The sequence below is a fragment of the Galendromus occidentalis genome, unplaced genomic scaffold (genome assembly GCF_000255335.2).
Source record: "Galendromus occidentalis unplaced genomic scaffold, Mocc_1.1 scf7180000077073, whole genome shotgun sequence".
NCBI lineage: Eukaryota > Metazoa > Arthropoda > Arachnida > Mesostigmata > Phytoseiidae > Galendromus > Galendromus occidentalis.
Window position 1 is genome coordinate 9,791 of NW_003805061.1, and position 18,658 is coordinate 28,448.

General features: G+C 50.3%; 2 protein-coding genes across 2 annotated transcripts; one reads left to right on the forward strand and one right to left on the reverse strand.

Moving 5' to 3' along the window:
* Positions 1 to 1,626: 1,626 nt before the first annotated feature.
* Positions 1,627 to 5,263, reverse strand: LOC100898022 (gastrula zinc finger protein XlCGF8.2DB-like). Its single transcript, XM_029110688.1, has 2 exons — positions 5,185 to 5,263; positions 1,627 to 2,444 (listed from the first exon to the last, which is right to left on the reverse strand). The coding sequence occupies exons 1-2, from the start codon at positions 5,261 to 5,263 to the stop codon at positions 1,627 to 1,629; spliced, it is 897 nt and encodes a 298-aa protein (XP_028966521.1).
* Positions 5,264 to 6,749: 1,486 nt separating this feature from the next.
* On the forward strand, positions 6,750 to 8,784 carry Su(fu) (suppressor of fused domain protein). Its single transcript, XM_003740613.1, has 6 exons — positions 6,750 to 6,973; positions 7,128 to 7,399; positions 7,548 to 7,766; positions 7,899 to 8,106; positions 8,252 to 8,606; positions 8,710 to 8,784. The coding sequence occupies exons 1-6, from the start codon at positions 6,825 to 6,827 to the stop codon at positions 8,782 to 8,784; spliced, it is 1,278 nt and encodes a 425-aa protein (XP_003740661.1). The 5' UTR covers positions 6,750 to 6,824.
* Positions 8,785 to 18,658: the final 9,874 nt, after the last annotated feature.

Genomic DNA, 18,658 nt, shown 5'->3' on the forward strand with positions numbered 1-18,658 from the left:
CTTTTATAATTGATCGATACCGCCCCCCTTCCTCACATGAGCGAGCCATGCGCACCGCGCATTAGGCGAGGGGTTCAATTTGCCGGAAATGTTCTCAGAGCGAGAAGTCTTGATCAAGAGGTTCGGCGGCGCCAGAAGATGCAGCGACTTGGAATTCACGGCTCGCAGAGATCTGGGGTGCCGACCTTGCTAAACACGGATCTTCTCTCGCACCCGACTCTTCCTAATTGAGCCCGTCGTCCTTTCTCGTATGAATTAAGCGGCACATACCGCTCAATTTGTAGCAGTCCGCCAAGGGGGTTACAGCCCACTCGCGAAGTCGCGTTTGATTGAACGCATCCCTGAATATCCCCGATCGTACTCGTATCTCCAATGACTCTGATTGCCAACCGGGGTTCTTCGGACGGTCTTCGACACGGAGGTTGATGTAAGCGACGAAAGCGTCTTCTCGTTTTAATTGATCCATCCGCGCAAAACGCGTCCCGCTCGCCGAGTTCGTAGGCACGGGACTCCATTCTATTTGGAGACGGGACTCTCCGAGGACTGCGCCGTTGTTCGGGAATCGGTTGAAACAAAAATCACCCGTGATCGGCATTGGAGAGACGAGCATTGGCTGAGAAAAATATACCGTTCGATTCTCTTACGGGCGGTGAAGTCGATACGGCTTTGATCTCCAGTGCTTCAGGGGTCCGGATTCTTGACAAAGTCGAGAGCGTTTTTCCCCCGTGATGACAGCATCTTCCTCTCTCTGACCAATAATTTCCGATCTCTCACAATACTGAAGTTTTTCCGCCAGGACTCCAAGTTGATGAATCATCGATCGCTCCAGTTTCGGAAGTGGTACGCCCGCCGTACCACGTTGGTACGAATGCTTTGTACACCTATATTGAACCCCACACATCTAACTTAAGTTTCCTAATAATCATTCTGTATCGATTTCTTCAAGAGGGTCCAAGCTCGGGGGTGATTCATTCAAGAATTCCTGTGAAAGGGGGATGTAAAACCCTCATATCATTAGAGGGTCGAAACGGAAATCATGTCCGATCACCGAGTGGTCGGATTTCTCTGCGACTCCGTTTCTCGGGGGTTGACTGATCAGAATTCGGAGTTGGGTAAGCTTTCCTCCAAGGCAGAAAAACTCGTTGGTATAGATTCTCGTCATTTATTCACTCTAATCGAATGGGACGTATCAGCTTTCCATCGGAGGGATCGGCAATCTGGCCTCGGTTCAGTGGTGCCTTCCCTCAGACGGTCCGGCTGCGACAACACCGTGTTTTTTCTCCGGTCTAATCTTTCTCTATACATTGTGGCCTAAGGGGCACAGTCCCTGACGGTGAGGCGAGCTTAGTGAAAAAGGATGGGAACGTCCTGCATAGGAGGGACGGCTCTCGGCGAGCTTGCCAAGGTCTTCTCTCCAATCGACGGCCTGAATTTTATGGGAATCTCGCCATACAGAGCGTCACCCTCGCGGGGTATTCCTCAGTCGTCAGTTCCTCCGTGCCGGAACTTCGCTGAGCGGACATAGACTGTTTCACTCTTTTCCAAAGCTCGTAAAACGAGGAACACCTCGAGGTTCTGAAGGACGATACTCTTCGAAGAATTCAAACGTGAACTCGCCCGAATGAATTATTCTGTCGTTCGTGTTTGACGCGTCGGTCTCCTCTTCGCCTGGTGAGTCCGTAGATGACATCTCAATGTACTGTTATGAGCAAATGTTTTCTTGCACTTCGCGCACGAATACGGTTTTTCACCGGTGTGGATGCGCATGTGGTCAGTGAGAGAAGGTTTTGTGACGAAGGTTGCGGAGCACTCGGTGCAAGCGTAGGGTCGCTCTCCTGTGTGTATGCGTTTGTGTTTGCCGAGGTCGGAGGTACTGACGAAGCTTTTACCGCACTCATCACAGACATACGGTTTCTCACCCGTGTGGGTTCGAGAATGCACAGTGATCTGGGAGAGAGTGCGAAATTTAGCAGGACACTCTTTGCAGGCGAACGGTTTCTCTCCTGTGTGGATAAGTCGGTGGGAAGCGAGCTGGCTTGGTCGGCTGAATGTTTTCCCACAATCATCGCACGGAAACGGTTTTTCACCTGCGTGTGCGCGCACGTGAGCTCGGAAATTAGCATTCTGTGCGAATGTCGCCGGACATTCAGGACAGAGGTACGGTCTTTCCCCGGTGTGGATCCGAGCATGAACTGAAAGCGTGAATTTCCGCGCAAAACTCGCGCCGCATTCATGACAGACGAATGGTTTCTCGCCGGTGTGAGTCCGCATATGGTTGACGAGGTGCAATCGCTGAGGGAAACTTGCCGAGCATTTCGAGCACGGGAAAGGTTTCTCCTTGTCGACTTCACTCCGATGAACACTGGCTTTGTGAATCTGCCTATGTCGCCTGAGATCGGCTACGCTTTTGAACGTTGCGGGACATTCAGAACAGGCAAACGATTCTGTTTCCTGATCGGAGCAGCTCTGATTTCCCGAACAATTTGGTGAAGATGGATTCCGACTGTCGGTTTCACCTTGGCGTCGCGGCGACATGTTCCGCGCTTCCATGAAGACAGCGGTAGCGCTGCGTTGCCGAATCGGCAGCCGAACTTTAATGATGCTTTGCCGACGCTAGACGCTAATTTACGCCGGTAGTCTGACCGATGAGAACATAATGAACGATGAGCGTCCCTTCGGGAAGTCCGAAAATTTTCAGCTTCTCCTCTTGCTCGATTTCGGGATCAAGCCCTTGACGATAATGTCCATTAGGGCAAGCACTTCCACACTCCGTGCTCAACTGTTATCGGTTGATTCGATCATTCACAAGTTACGAGCAAAAATGAGCGTTCGTCGTCTTCTAGCGTATACCAAGTGCCGGATCATATTTTCTGCGTGTTTTGGTTCGACGGCTGTTTACTTCGGCGCCGAGGGGGAGAGCGTGAGAGAAGCAATGGGCTGTCAACTGTCAGTTGTCATTCTGTCACGAATAAAATCTTGGGTATTCGCGACGGGCGACATCGACCGGTCCACTACTGGCTGACTCTATTTCAGGCTGTTTAATCAGTGAATCGCAGGCTGACCATATCGATATTTTCTCACTCCGTGTAGCAGAAGGCCGAGCTGGATTCGCGCGCGTTGGGGTGCGCGCCAGGTAGCGGTGGGGAGGACGCGTCGCTTGCTAGTCACTGCCATCCGAACTTCTCAGGAAAAGAGCGGCATGGCGGTGCGTCCCAAGACAGAGGATCTCAGCTAGGAAGAATGCTCGTGCGCATGATAATCCTGGGAGTTCGTGTATTGCATACGATCCGAAACTGCACACAGCGAGCTGCTGAAAGTTCATGGGGTCACTTTAAGCGCTCGAGGCGGGGTAGTCGCGGATATGATTCTCGCGTTTTCTCTAGCGTGATGTCATCGCGCACTGACATGCTTACGGGTTCACAATGACGTTTATCGACTCGGAAAAGTTAGCTCGGACCTCGACTCAATCCAGATGGACTCGAAAAAGCTCGGAATCGGGTGGGAGGTCGCGAAGATGATGATTACGAGTTCCCCAGCAAGGCCGCTTCTATGCACACGTTTAAACAGCTCATTGTCCCGATTGAAAAGCTTCATCGAACAAGGAATTCGATATCGGGGAAAGCATTTGGACTTGGACTGATTAGTTCTCAACAGGACTCGCCCTCACGATTGATTTCCGGATTGAGGCATCGCATTGGTCGCGAAAGAAATATTTTCGATGATGTCTTCATTGAACGCCCATGCTCCGATATTACGTCCATCGACGTCGAGAGGGGAATCGCAGAGTGGAGATGGAGTGCTTCCCGTCAGCGGCTCGGAACCATCCGCCGATTTCCAGACATCTCGACGACGACGACAAAAGAAAAGCGACAACCGGCGAACTCATCTTCAGGCGCAGCCCCGGTCCAATTCTTACGGACTCGTGTGATTGATTTACTATATCTTTAGCCCCCCATTTTCACTGGAATAAACATATAATTCGCTCCGTGAATTCACGTGCCACGGAATTCGTGAGTCTCCTAATGTTCAGAATCGGGACTGCAGAAACTCGAAGAGGGAGCATGATACGGGGGTTAATCGAAAATGAGCTGACTCGTGTGGGGACTGAGCTCTGAGCTCTAGATAGAAGATTCCTCTCCTGATGAGATAGAAGAGCCTCGAAGTTTAGATATTCGACATCGCTAGGACGGGATTCCTGAATGATAACTGATAACGATCCGACGCCGGATAGATGCCCAAGAACCAAGAGGAGACTATCGGATCGTAAATGAAGTGGTGCCATGAAGGAGCCAGATTATTTCAGAATGAACAGACCCACGGAGCGCGGGAGCGACGAGCGGGGGACAGGTGAGCTCGTCTGGAGCTACGTGTGCAATCGGCGCACCTAACTGTGCGGGATTCGTGGTGGGGCTTCCGGGTCGGGAGACTAGAGTGTGACCATCCCATCGATTGGACTCCATGGACACACTTCCCTGTCTGATATAAATTCTTGATTCTAATAAGATGCGAGCGAGAGAGACCATCTGGGCTTTTCAATGGACTACGATCGTATAAGCTCGAAAGAAGAGCGAACAGAAGTCGCCTCGATGCGTTGATCGATGGGAATCGTTCGGAGACGAAAATACCGGCATGGGACATGACTAAGGCTGGGAATAATTCACGGCATTTTCCCCGAAAATTCACGGCAATTTTCACCGCCATTGATCTCCTATGGAGGATCGCCTGGAAATACCGTGAAAATTCACGGCTTTTGGGGCGACCGCGCCAACTTCCCAGCCCTAGACATGACACAGCCGATACGGACGATGAATTTGAGAATCGGGACGAGGCTCGACCGATCATGACGCTCTCGGACGGTAATCGCGATCGAAGGAGTGTTCTCGATAATCCTTGTCTTTTATGTCTCGATACTCAAGTCCTCACAAAGATTCCTTTTGAAGAATCAATGGCGAATTCTTCTGAGAGTAAGAGCAAGCCTCATGCGACCGAGAACAGTTTCCTTGAGAGTTCGCCAACCGCTCCACGTGAAGCTCCAGGTATCGGTTCGAAGGTGGCAAGGTATCTGAGGAACTCTTCGCTCGCGCTCCGCCCGTGGCTGCAGCATCTGAATCTCTTGTCGAATAATTCGCTTATCATGGCGGCAGTGTTTCTCCATTGACGTAAATCGGTCTCGTATTCGGTCACCTCGAAGCGTCCGAGTCGGGGGGACTCCACTCGCCTTGGAGCGCGATCGTTGAGGCCATGTCGTCGACGAGGATGACATTGTGCAGTGGCGTCCGCAGGATTTTTCTTGGAGGGGGCTAGATCGGGTCTTCGCATTGGGCTGATATCCAACAAGGCGACTTGCTCCTATACCTCAAATGTCGCGAACGCTCAATATGGTGTCTGGGAGAGCACGATGACAGGTTGCTCGTTCGTGAGATCAAGTTCATGAGACTTCCGTTCAGCGACGCGGAGCGGTGCCCGACCGTTTTGAGATCATGCCGTAGCCGAGAGGCATCTTGCACCGTACATCAGGATGAGGTTCTTCTTATGATTACAATCAGCAAATCAAGAGCATGTCTGTAAGGTCAACGAAACGATTCGGCGCTCATTGAATCCCCTTCCGCGATTACGGCACTTTGTGGGACGGTCCGATTGAAATGGAAGAAGGCTATTCTGCTCCCTTGTCGGGTTTTCCTTTCTTCATCGTCCGCGTCACTGCGGAATAGATTTTTTTGGTCTCCGGTCAGGAAGTCCTTTCCATACGGTCGAATACGTTTCATTGCAGACTGAAGTTGATACATTTCCCCCGTATGGTTAATGTACATATGTCGAGCAGCTTTCATAGCGGCTGCAGATTCTTACTTAGCTAGCTGTGGTCTGTCTCAATCTCCATTAGCCCGAGCAAGGGCGAAGCCCGAGGTGCTCCCCTTTTGGTCATCTTCGACGTGATGTATATTCAGGAAGAAGCGTCCGCTTCCATCGACTTGTGGCCTGATGTTATAGCAGTGGTTTCCTGCCGAGCGTGCCTCGCTTCCCGACTCGGGCTTCCCATCTCAAGGAGGATCGTCCCCGGCCATCTAAGATCTCTGATCTTGCCCAATCTTCCGATGTATAGTGACTGGCATCCTTTTGCTTCGATCCTTCGCAACTGATCCTGTGACACGGCGGACGCGGGTATTCTCGGACGAACGAGCCCCGAAAATCATGGTAGTTCTGGCCCGTACGTGCTGTACACAATGCGGAATTCTGAAGATCTTCGGATTTCTGCCCTGTACGCGCAACGTTCGGCGCTGGTTCCCGTCGTCCGTAGCAGCCTCATGCTCGCGGACGCCCCCTGTGTCGTCAGGGTCGCGTCATTGGCACTCGGGCCTCGGAGGATCCATCTATCTTTCTACCCATCAGAATCTAGAACTACTTTGGGCCAAACTTCAGTTCACACAGTGGCATTTGATCCTCTCCCTGTCAGGTATCACTGTACAAGGTGGCATTTTTCCTGTTAAAGAACCCTGGCAGAATGCCGGACGAAGTCGCGTCCGTCCGCTACCGGTCTTCCCCCATGGCAGGTCTCGGGGCAATTCGAGACACGGTTGCATGAGTCATTCGAAAACTAAAATGTTTTTTTGCATGTTCCGTTCTCGGGCTAAGCTTGCTGATCTGAGCGGAGAGCCAGCCTCGGGCTCACGAGCCCGCTCTTATGGGCGCTAAGGACCTCCCGGTGAGAAGGTGTTTACAGTCTCCCTCGAATATGTTTACGTTCCTCACCTGAAGGAGAGACTGCATTAGAAGAAGCATTAGAGCTCTCTTCACTGTTGTCAGTTGTTATAACCTAAACCTCGATCATGGCCTGTAATGCTGGGGCCGTACCCTTCTGCCAACAGCAACAGCTGACAGTGATTCCCGCAGGTTTACAAGCATTGTACACAGCATGCAGTGCGCTGTATACGGACCAACCGAACCCGCTCCAAGTAGCAGCGGTGGTAAAATACTGGTAGGTAATTCTAGAACGGTCTTCGATCTCATCAGCTCAGTCGATACCTCAAGGCACCCGGGAGTCCGGAGTTCTCTGGTTGCTGCCCTCATTGAATCCCATGATGCTATCCTCAGGGAGCGTCTCTCTAATTGAAGAGAGGTGTGAATTACAGGCTTGGCGGACCGGATCCCCTCGACTACATATCGATGTACTCTCACGCGGGAGATCCCGAGAACGAAGTGCCACCCCATTGGCACTACGTGTCTTTCGGTCTGTCCGATCTGCACGGGGATGGTCGGGTGCACGACATTACGGGTTCCGACACTCCTTCGGGTTTCGGCTTCGAGCTGACGTTCCGACTCAAAAAAGAAGAGGGGGACGCCGCTCCACCAACCTGGCCCGCAGCGGTGATGCAGGGGTTGGCAAAATACGTTTTCCAATCAGGTACGCCGCTAATCCAAGATTTCATCAAAATTTCCCTGAATTTTCGAGACGATTGGAGGCTGGACTGCTCTCATGGTCAGAAACATCTGAGAGAATTCCGATCGAAGGATACCCATTTTCCTCATGAGTTTCCACTGATCTCTTCCAGACAATTTTCTGTGTGAGGGGGATCACGTATCCTGGCATTGTCCCCTTGATAACAGCGAATCTCGTATCCAGCACATGCTTATGGCGTTGGATCCCCAGCTGCGTACGGTTCAGACACCCTTCGGCTCGGTACAATTCATTCAGATAGTGGGTGTTTGTAACGAGGAGTTGAAATCCGCACAACACTGGAACGGACGCAGTTTCCTCGACCTCATGAAAGGTACAGCATTCGCGAGAAGCACCGGGATTAGTGGGTCGTTGGGAGATATTGAGATATATATCATTATTGATATCGATATCCCGGTAATTCGAAGGCCAACGATATTAAAATTTCTAATGGCGTCTTCCCCAGCTGTCCCAGGGGCTGGTGGGCCGTGGCTAGTCACAGATATGCGACGCGGAGAAAGCATATTCGAAATCGACACCGACGTTGAAGAGGCTGTGCAGATGGGGATCGCGGAGGACGGTTCCGACTTATCTGGGGTCGGAGCGAAGATCAGCTGGTCCGAAGAAATGCTACCTCCCAATATGACAACCACGGTATCCGAGAATCCTGAAAGGTGAGGTGGCTCACTGAAATATCAAGTCGAAGCTTCACATGACCGAGTTTGAGGAGGCGGACCCTCCTGAGGGCAAGATCGTGACTGACATCTCGACTCAGATCATCGAGGAGATTCGGAATCCTAACGAATGTCTTTCCTCTAGGGGAAATGTTGAAAGCCCTACCTTCGGCAAGAACGACGAGGAGGGGCTTGAGGAGGGTATGCCCCTTCCCACCAAACGGTTGAAGGCTTCACATATCCAAATAAATTTGGAGGCTGGCCTGCTGCTGCCTCTAATGTTGAAAGGCCGTTTGCAACACGGTCGGCATTTCACTTTCAAATCCGCGTTGGATTCGAGTGCCTTAACTTTCGTTGTCGCATCCGTTCGGGGTGCTTTCGTGACCGAGGACGAGCCTTTTGGCTGTCAGGGGCAATGGTGTCAAATATTGATCCAAGACGATCTTCTACAAGACATGATCGAGGATATGGATCACCTCTCCAAGGCAGAATCTCAGAATGTGAGTTTTTGTCGGAAAGAGGTTTTCTGATTCATTGCCGGTACGGCCCCCTTATGACACGTCATTCAGTGTTCGTTCTCCTCATCATTCTTGTTCTTTTCAGCTATCACTACCTAAAACGTACAATTATCCTCATCATCATTTGTCTATTACGATCCTGCCGGAAGACGATTTTTGAAGACTCATTTGCATTCATTAAGAGAACGATCGACTGACTCATCCATTTTACTCTACGAGCGACGAATCAAACGACTTGACCATCTGTGAAAGTGCTTCCGGATCTCGTACATGCATTTGTGTATACATGTATCACCCAACTTTTTACGAGCTACTTTTGCAATATGCGGTTGTGAGCAATAAAAGTTACTATCTTTGACGATGATTCCATCCTTGAGAGAGGTGAAGGTTTCGCCCAGATCTCGATTCCGAGATATTCGGGAGCCACTCAGAGACCAGTGGAGCTGCTCAAACATTCAGGCTCCGAAAAAAATAGTGAAACCCTCAAATTGAGTGAAACATTAATTGAGTCGTTTCATTGGTGACTCCAGTCGCTTTTCGCGCCCAAATCGACAGCATGGCGGTTTTGAGTGAACGTATGCTTAATCATCTCGAGTTCGTCGTCCTCTTCTCTTCGTTGTGTGACCTCGGAGCCTATTCAAGAGAATGTGACGTTTGCGTAAGCTTCAACCCCTGCGGTAAATCATCTCTCAACCTTCCGTAACTAGTAAACAAGGAACCACAATTTTATCCTCAAAGACTTGGATCGAGATTCAGAAACGCTCGCGATCGATCTTTAAGATCACTGAAGCTGCGCAAAAAGCTTGCGATTCGACGTGCACGCAGATCGAACGCTCATCGGTAGATCGGACCGGGAGCAATCTTGGATAAAAAAGAAACAGAACAAGTCCTTCTCGATCGCCTCTACTGGAAGGTACCCCGACATGACGAACCGGAAGGAGTTAAAATGGACCAATACTTGGCAGAAACCGCGATCGGCGAGTGGCCTGTTGAATCTTATCTTCGGTCGGCCTACGAGACGGAAGCTTCCACGATGTTACGGATTGAAGATCAAACTAGCTGAGAAGAGCTATAAAGTACTTTATGGTGCGGAACTGACTAGCGAGATGAAGGAATCCCTTATCGCTCCCCGGGAGCATCTCCAGAATGAAACCATCTGGTGTGGGCACTACTTTTCCATTAAACCTCATCCGTATCTAAGTGTTCAATCGGGAATCATGTAACCGGACCAAAGCAAGTGTCAGCAATGAGGATAATTATTTTGGTGGAAACTCATGGAGCTCGCTCCAGCTTGTCTGCCCCAATCATTGCGGCTTCCCATCAGGTTCCTGCTTCCGTTTTTCTCTTTTGAATCATTTTTCTCACACCTGACCCGCTCAACGACGCTCATAGGAACTCATTCTTCTGATCGAAAGCCTCAGCGAGTCTGAGGAGTTCGATGAGCACGAATCGATTCCAAGGTCCGGCTCCGACCTCGGGAGGTCAGGCAGGAGGAGAGACGAAGGGCATGGACAGCGGGTGAGGCTCTCGTTGTCCGAATGCTTCCCGTCGGCGGAAAACATCTAAACAGATGGATGCATTCCATCAAGTTCCTGTTGAGTATTCCTTCCTCGCCGTATATACTATATACAAGCATCGAATACCATCTGATTCGACGGTGAGAGCTCGCCGTTTGGAGCTTGCGGGAGTAGAGGAAGGAGGATCCGGTGAATTGGTGGTCGCCCCCTTCGAGCGAAAACTCCTCGTGATGGAAATCGTCGTCATTGGTTTTCACCTCAGGAGAATAGGATTCTGATTTCGCATTCGTTTCGAGTCGCATGCGGTATGGGATGTCCCGTCGAGCTTGGAGGGAATCTATACTCACTGAGCGAAAAATTCTTTGATTTCAGCTCATTCCGCGGAGTTCATAGAACCGTACTATGAATGTCTCACTGAGCAAATATCCCCAGCAGTAAGATCACGATAGAACACCTAAATTATGACGCTGCCGGATGCATAACGTCCACGATAAGAAAGTTTTCTTCCAGGCCCGAGTCATATTGGAAAAGAAGATGAAGGGCATCCCTGGGATGAGTTTAAAGGAGGTGTACATTCTGATTTGTCGCTCAAACGCAAACGCTGGCCCAATGCTGGTTGGTACAACAAACGTTTCTCGACAACGGACATTAATAAAAGCCCGAGTTCAATAGAAATCAAATTAGTAGAGCACCCGAGGTCCTCGGAATAAGGGAATAAGGTCACGATAAGCGCGCGAACACCTTTCCGACTTCGTCTCTTTCCAGTACGGCGAATTTCTCAAAGAAATGAAGGTGAGTCTTTGGTAGTCGGTGACGGAGACAGCGACCCGGCTCCTCCAATCTGTCGCTTGTTGACTGATTCAACTCTTAGCAAATGAGTGTATTCTTCGAATCGAGCCGCTTCACCGGGCTGACACATCATAAGCAAATATTTGACAACGATGACCCGCAGACTTCAGTCCGCTCCGTTCAGGGCGACTTCCTCTACGCATCATGGATCTTTAGCGTCTTATCGGTCTTTCATTCCATCTCACTTTTTTCGGAAAATACGGTTGGCAGTCAAAACTGGCATTCCACAGAGGGAAGATCGACCTCGCGTGAAGGAGGTCGGGCAGATGTGTAACACGAAGCTCGCCCATCTTTAAACTTCCGAACATCGGGGAAACATCTGCGGGATGGAGGATATCAAAAAAAAGTCAGCAACGAGACGACGTTGAAGAAGCCGAAAAAAATCCAGAGGAATCGACTGGGAGGCTCGAAGGCAAACAAAAAAAGCTCAATGAAAACTCTGCTGACAGAAAGGAACAGCGCGACGTTTGCTTTTTCTGGTAGCAAGAACCAAACGAAGAAGAGAAAAACCCTGCCCGCCCGCTCATCGTCATTCCACAATCAATCGTTGCACTGATGAGTGCGCGTTTCTTCTGACGATCTTCTTTTTGCCTTTGTGAGTCAAGCCCACGTATCATCGTTTCCATACATCAGGCTAACACTGAGTTTGATGAAGATTTGGTGTTTTTTTTCTTCGCGTCTCTTTACTTCACTCCATCGGTTTTTTTCTGCTTCTCTTGTCACCATCGACACTGATGACCTTGTCAATGTCACCCAGTGCTTTTCAGTGACACTGTCAATGGGCGCTGACTTAGCGGTTCCCAGTGATGGATACCCTTATGTCGTTTCGATCTGTTCGACGGGTTTTTCACACGAGAAGCTGATGATCAATGAATGAGCAAAACTCATGCCCAAACCGCAGCCGCAGAGAAAAAACATATCATTCCGTGGGAATATCTCCGGTTTTCGCGCTGTCGAATATACCGTATAATACTTGGTCCCTGTAAAATGTAGATCTGCCTGTCGATTGCTCCGTTCCCAAGCTACTCGCTTGATCAGGTGGGCACTTGCTCGAATATTGCCGCGTGCAGAAAAAAGAATAAATAAAGCAAGAAAGTCATCTGATGACCTTGCGATTGTTCTGCCGCTGGTCGACCCGAACGCGCTATTATATTCATCTGGAGAAATTCAGACGATTTCGACGACATTATCCGACCAGCCTCCGAGCTGAAACTGAGTAAATCGGAATTCTATTGAGCGGTTCCGATGGCAATAGAGTCCTATCCAGCCTGGGCCGGATGTGACGATGAATCGCAGCCGATCCCCCTGTTCGATTTGGTCTGCGCAATGCTATTCTAGGAACGAATAATTCCTCCAAGACCAAGCACAGAACACGATCCTCAGCATTTTCAGCTATCCGACCGATAGCCCGTGATCCATTGCTTCAAGTGGATCGAAGAATCGTCGTCTCCAGTGGCTTGCTAGGTACTAGATAGTTGGGGAACTTCGAGTGAGTACAATAATTGAAGGAACGAAGATCGGTGAAAAATTCATCGAAGGATGCCGGAGCGTTGACTCGTCATCGGAGCAACCTCCCTCATCCCGAAAGAACTTGAAAACTTGATGACACTCCCAAGGCAATCGTCACTCGCGTCGTCAATCGTCGCGAAGCAAAGGATGACCACGTCACCCATCGATCACCACCTCGCCTGTCATCGATGTACGATCCATGGACGCGCGTAATCTTTTCGATGCGTTAAAGTCGAGCCGACCCATTCGCAAAATTGTGACTGTAAGATAAAAGTCACAGAAGTCCCAAGTCAGTCTGTCAGCGAGTCCGTCCGTCCGTCAACCCTGAGACCGCTTGAGGCCCATCGGTTATTTATTATTGACGATTTGACGCAAGGCCAACGCTCTGGTTGGCTCTTTAGAACGACTCGGAGCCTTTATAAGTATATTTGTCTTGAAATCAAGTTTTCGCTGTCGTTTCCTGTTTCTCCCGTTTTCGCTATTTTTTCTCTCTCAGCTCCCGGTCCCGCAATTTCGAGCGGCGTGAAGAGCGCCGCAAAAAGCATCACGACTTTACCGCTTCCTTCCGAAAGCTCCGATAGTTGAGAACCACAGAGAGCTCAACTCCAAAGAAGGCACACTGAATCACGCTAGCTGTCTGCCCGGGATGCGACATTCGGGGTCCAGGAAGGGTTGGGTACATCCTTATGCATGCTGTTGGCATAGGGAGAGGACGTGTGCTCGGGCTCCGACTCGATGGACCGCCGTCCTGGCGTCTCTCTGTGCCGGAAAGCAGCAGCACAGCTTTTGAGAGTAGTGAAAATCCTCCAGCGATGACGACTTCACACTTAGCTGACTCCTTGGAATTAATGCTGCGCGGAAGGAGCGAACACATATCGTTCATTCTCGAACCCTTTTTGTGAAACAGGGAAAACAAATTCATCAAGGCTCCCCGATTGTTAAGAAAGCCCGGGAAGTTGAAGATGCGCAACGAGGGCTTGGAAATCCGTTGTTCCGTCCATCTCGCTCTTGCCGAAGAAATTGAGGCAACGCTGAATTACCCGATAAGGTGCTATTATCATGTTCGCTATAGCCAGAATTCAAAGGGCATGAACAATATACTCGTTTCCGAAATCACCAATCCGAGAAATACCACAAGACGCTCAGATAGCTCGAGATGTCGGCCATAATCTTCCTCGGAGAGACTAGCTCGTGCTTCGAAGCTCCGTCTTCAGCTAGCTCACGGGTGTATCGTGACTGTATGTTGCTATCGCCTAGGGAGCAGAAAACACCTCAGGTGACGCTCAGGACACATCCCCAGAGATGGTCTCATAGAGCATCTTAAGTCATGTTGATCACCGGTGACCCCGCTTATTTAACGAGGATGCGCCGCTCGAGTTCCCTGACTCTGCTCTTCCACGCTCGTCTCGAGGGATCGGGGCGGGTGAATCATTGAAGAATGGAAGCAAGGACTTCCCGGTATTCTCTTCGAGGGACAAGACGTCGGAACGTTCACCAACTATTTAAGTCGAGCAGCCCGCATGCTCGGCATCTGGAATTGGAAACTCCGGGCCAAGCCCCGAGCACCTGCGGGAGGACTCGCTCCAATGCTTCAAGCAATACATCGATCTCCTTCTAGGAGTCCGAGGATCCTACGGGGGAAGCTCGTTGCGGGCTGTGTTCCGGAACGTTCAAAGAAAAAATCAAAACTTTCCGCGATGCTGCGTCGCCGCGATTCTTCCGAACGCGGACTCACGCGCGAATTTCCCAGACAATGCCGAAGAACGATCAAATGCAGACACAACTCTGAATCGGATCCGTCCGTAGCCCGTCCCACCGTGTTTGCTCTGGTTGCGTCCCGATATTTCGTCCGACACTTTGACGAATCATCCCGGGGCAACGGTACTGACGGTCAGCTTTGATTATGTAATGGGACTAGCGCGGCTTTCGGTTCTATTCGCTACCGGAGCGTCGACTTCCATACACGAGACAGAAGAAAGAGGCTTGGTAAGGAAAGACGAAAAGGGGGAAGGGGGCGAGGAACGCTCGCTTGCGCACGCTGCGCGTTCTTCGGTGCGAGCCCAGTTCTGGAGAGATTCTCGGTCCGTGACGCACGCCGATGGATCTTTAGGAGCTGTTGGCGAATCGTACAAGGGAAATTGTGCAGGAAAATCTTTTGAATTCGTAATTGTGAAGTGCTCAGGTTCCTAATCATCCAGTGTTTGATTGACTCTCCTCCGAGAGTACCGGAGGTTCTGAGGAATATAAGACTCTCGAAACGACGACGACATCTGCCGAGGATTTACCGCAGTTCGTGCACTGAACGCGCCTTCCTGAGGACAGTTATCCTTTCTCCGATACGGATTATTACACGACGGGATTATTTAATGTCTTCGACGTACGTGAGGTAAGTCCGACACAGAGCCTTCCATCTCATCGACCGAAGTCCCGAGCGTGGTGAACAGAATAATTCCAAACTCTCCTTATGTCCAAACTTTTCCGTGAGCCTCTGAGATCTGAAGCCTGGGGGGATTATCATTCACCGCGGCGAAGAACGGTCCCATTACTGAAACCATGAGCGTTTTTGATGGCATACGTCAGCGTGAATATAGACCAGCAATATTGAGTCGATTGATCTTCTTATCGAAATCTTCAACGTCTCCCTTCGGGAACATACTCTTCCATCCAAATGATCGAACAATATATCAGCTGATTGCTCCATTGACGCGATTATAGCTAATGACTGTTGGTGCCGACGCAATACGTCTCTACTGGACTCGGTCGCGACGACTCGGAACGGTAGGAGGACCATTGTCGGTATCGCAAGCCATAGCCTTCCAACCAGAGCCGAATATGAGCATCGTCTGATAAACCAACCCCAGTCTCTTCGATATTGTGGACGACCAAGCGGGTCAACTTTCATGTTATGTTCCTTGTTCGCCGACTCTGTGACAGTGACTCGATGCTGAGTGGAAGCTGCTGCTGCTGCCGCTTCATCTGATGTTGGCTGTGATGATAAAAAGAAAAGAGCCGGGAGCGGTAAAACGAAAATGACATTGGCTCTCTGTAGCCGCTGTTGTCTTCGGTCTTGCCATTGTGCTTGCTAGGCCATTCGTTTATTCAACCTTTTGATGTTCGGCTCATTCGTCGAGCCAACCAGGTTCTAGCTCGCTTGGCTTCTGTGGAATTCCGAATTCTACGCCAGAACATCGACGTCCTCACTACTGCATCTTTCGGAGCCAACGAGTCTCACAGCGTCTCGCGATAAAATTAGGGAATCTTCGTTGACGCCAAACAGGGAAATCTCGAGAATTCGTCATATCGGCGAGATCCTGATCCCGATAGCAAGCGAGCGGCATGAGGCATCGAGGGGGCGCGAAAAGCTCGAGTAATGGGCGTGAGATTTCCGGCAATACACATTCGCCCATCGTTCTCGTTCGCCTTCGGGGCAGAACAATTGATGATTTGTTTACTTTTCTCAAAACGGATCCATCTTCAAAGTCATTCCACTCGATCTTGTTCTGATCGTGAACCCTTACTCAAGACTTGACCCCAGACTAGTTGGCGAATGACCTGCGTGACACAATCCGCCGGGGAGTCTCATTCAGAGACGATCTGAAGAGGTCCATTCGGGGAGCTCCTCTCTCGTATGATTGAGCGTTCAATCGTCCCGGGATAAGTCTATCCTTTCTTGATGAGTTCCCCAAATCCGCCAGCTCGATTCGATGCTGTACGATCTCGGGAACAATTGCGACGACGGGTGGGTGCTGATTCCAGCTGAAGATGCCGTCGACTTCTCCCCTGGAGAACTCCCCCCAGAGCGGACGGAGTCATAGTCAGCAGGAGCAAGGTCGAGTTTCTATCGTGATTCGAAGAAAGAGTTTCAATGCACTCGCGAAATTTCTGACGCGCACAGAAGGGCGTTACTCCAATGAAGGGGATGATACTCCTGCCGATCGGCTACATCTGGGCGTTTTTCTTGTCAATGTGAATCCGGGAACGATTGACCCGCTCACAGTGCATGTCAGAGTGAACAGTGCTCCAGATTAACTGCTGAACAACGATGGAAAATCGTCAAGCCAAGCTTCAATCCCACATACATATGTACTACGAAGAGCCTACAGCCGTACGGGGGATCCTCCGGCGCTGAAGAGAATTTACTCCAGTGAGCGTACGAAGCTGGAGACTCGTGGAATCGTGCTTGAGCCTGGCTCGTACCATCAGAAGCTGCCTTGCAGGGATCGACCTGAGCTTCGCGTCCTCAGCAAGGTCGGCATCTCCGATGGTACTACTGTCGCCGTCGTAGTGTGAGCTGTGTGGGTGGGCCAGTGTTGGCTAATGACTGTCGTAGTTGAGAATTCATGTTATGGATTCAGATATCTCCGTTGCCGTTTGTGCACAATGCATCGCGTCTTCTGGCTGAGTAGAATCGGTCACGATGAGTAATTTCGAACTTCTGGACACATATCGTCGTGGGCGGCTTCGGTGAGCGGGCTATGCGCGATATCCCGACCATCTGGCGAAACCGAGACCTCAAGGGTCGGCGGCCAAAGAGCGGAACTTGTTTTTACCTTGAGGTTCTTCTTGAACAGCAAAGTGACGGGATACTCAAGATGCTGAGGAACGGAAAACGCGATACCAGTGTTGCTGCTCACGGAGCAAGTCGCGGGCGATATCCGACGCAAAATTGAAAAGAGGAACGAACGGAGACTCAAACCTCGTTATGACGAAACACGGTGCTAGGTCCGGGGCGTCTCCCAGTGTTCAGCAACGGGACTTTTTGTCCGTCGGTGTGCTTGTAAATGAGGGATATTCTTCGTTGCTCTCTTTTTTTTTATCGAGAAAAAAGTCCGGCTTCTGCATTTTGACAGCGGCTTTTGACAGCTCGGAGCGAAGCCGCAAAAACTACAGTCACATCGAAAACGTTTGAGGGATACGCCCAGTGAAGCTGTCTTGGTGGCTTCGTTTACCGCTCTATGGGCTCCTCGTAAAGGATTGACGTCCGGATTTTGTCCTCTCATGAGCGATCAAGTCCCCTCCTTGACGGTTATCTCATGTGTAGTAGGGATGATCTCAAGCGTGGTGGGTATTGCAATTCATTCGGGAAGACTTCTCTACATTGCTCCGCCGCTGGTAGAATGATGGTGCATTCCAAGACCTTCCACCCATATCCGGCTCTATAAAAATGAATACTCCCGAAATTCGTGAGGAAATCTCGGATCCGAAGATTCATAGAGGCTGGGAGCATCATCTTCAGAAGCGTTGACGCTACGGAAGAAAGGTTGCGGAGCGAAGAAAGGTTCCTTTCCTCGCGAATTTCGCAGTCGAACTAGGCACAGAAAAATAGTCGATATTCAGCTGAGTTTCGCATTAGGCTCGCTGCTCAAAGCCCCAGCATGGAGCGGGAACTCATTCGATTCACGACGGACTATAATTATGTTACTCCGATTAGATAATTGCGAATGATCCTCTACCGCGCATTTCATCGGATTTCGAAACTCCAAATGTGTCTGTCGGGGTCCGGATCGAAATTTGATTTTTCGCCAACGCCGAATTCGAGAACTGGAATACCAATCAGTCTTGAATTGTTCCCGTCCACTTAAGGCTCATTCTATCATATACAATCGGGCTGTGGCGATCATATCCAATCGGTCCGATCGAGAATGAAAGAGACACAGGACACCCATTCAGAACAGGGATCGAGAGAAAAGGGAATCGTCGATCGATCTGGAATCCACGAACCAAAATCAGTTCGTGAATTTACCTCGGGTAAAACCTTCGGAGTCCCTCGATCACACGAAACTTTGGCCATCGATAGCTCCGATATTTTCGTGCCGCAGTATATATCGAAACCAAGAATCCTCTCGGGAGGAGAACGTCCCGTAAAGGTTCGTCGCTTTCGCATGAGCCCAAAAGAGCTCGAGAGGACGACATCGGGAGGTATGCATAAACTGGTTATACTTTCGTCTTCACCACGCGGGCTGAATCTGACGAAGAGATTCGGACCTGCTGTGGGCCAATCTTCAGTGCTTCAGTCCGCATCAGCTAAATGCAAAGGCTGCGGTTTCCTATTGAGCGCTGCGTTGGAATTGTCGGGTGAGCAGAGTAATCTAAGCTCCGGGAAAAGAAAAGGAAAAGGAGGGACCTCTCGACCAGAAAGCGTCTATTTTCACGGACGAA

What these genes read in the sequence shown, in the direction of transcription:
- LOC100898022 (XM_029110688.1), bottom strand. Translation starts at nt 5,263, where the DNA reads ATGTCATCCTCGTCGACGACATGGCCTCAACGATCGCGCTCCAAGGCG. An exon ending in CCCGACTCGGACGCTTCGAG is followed by an intron (nt 2,445 to 5,184) that starts GTGACCGAATAC and finishes ATCAGGAAACAG; the next exon opens with AATCGTTTGCCTGTTCTGAA.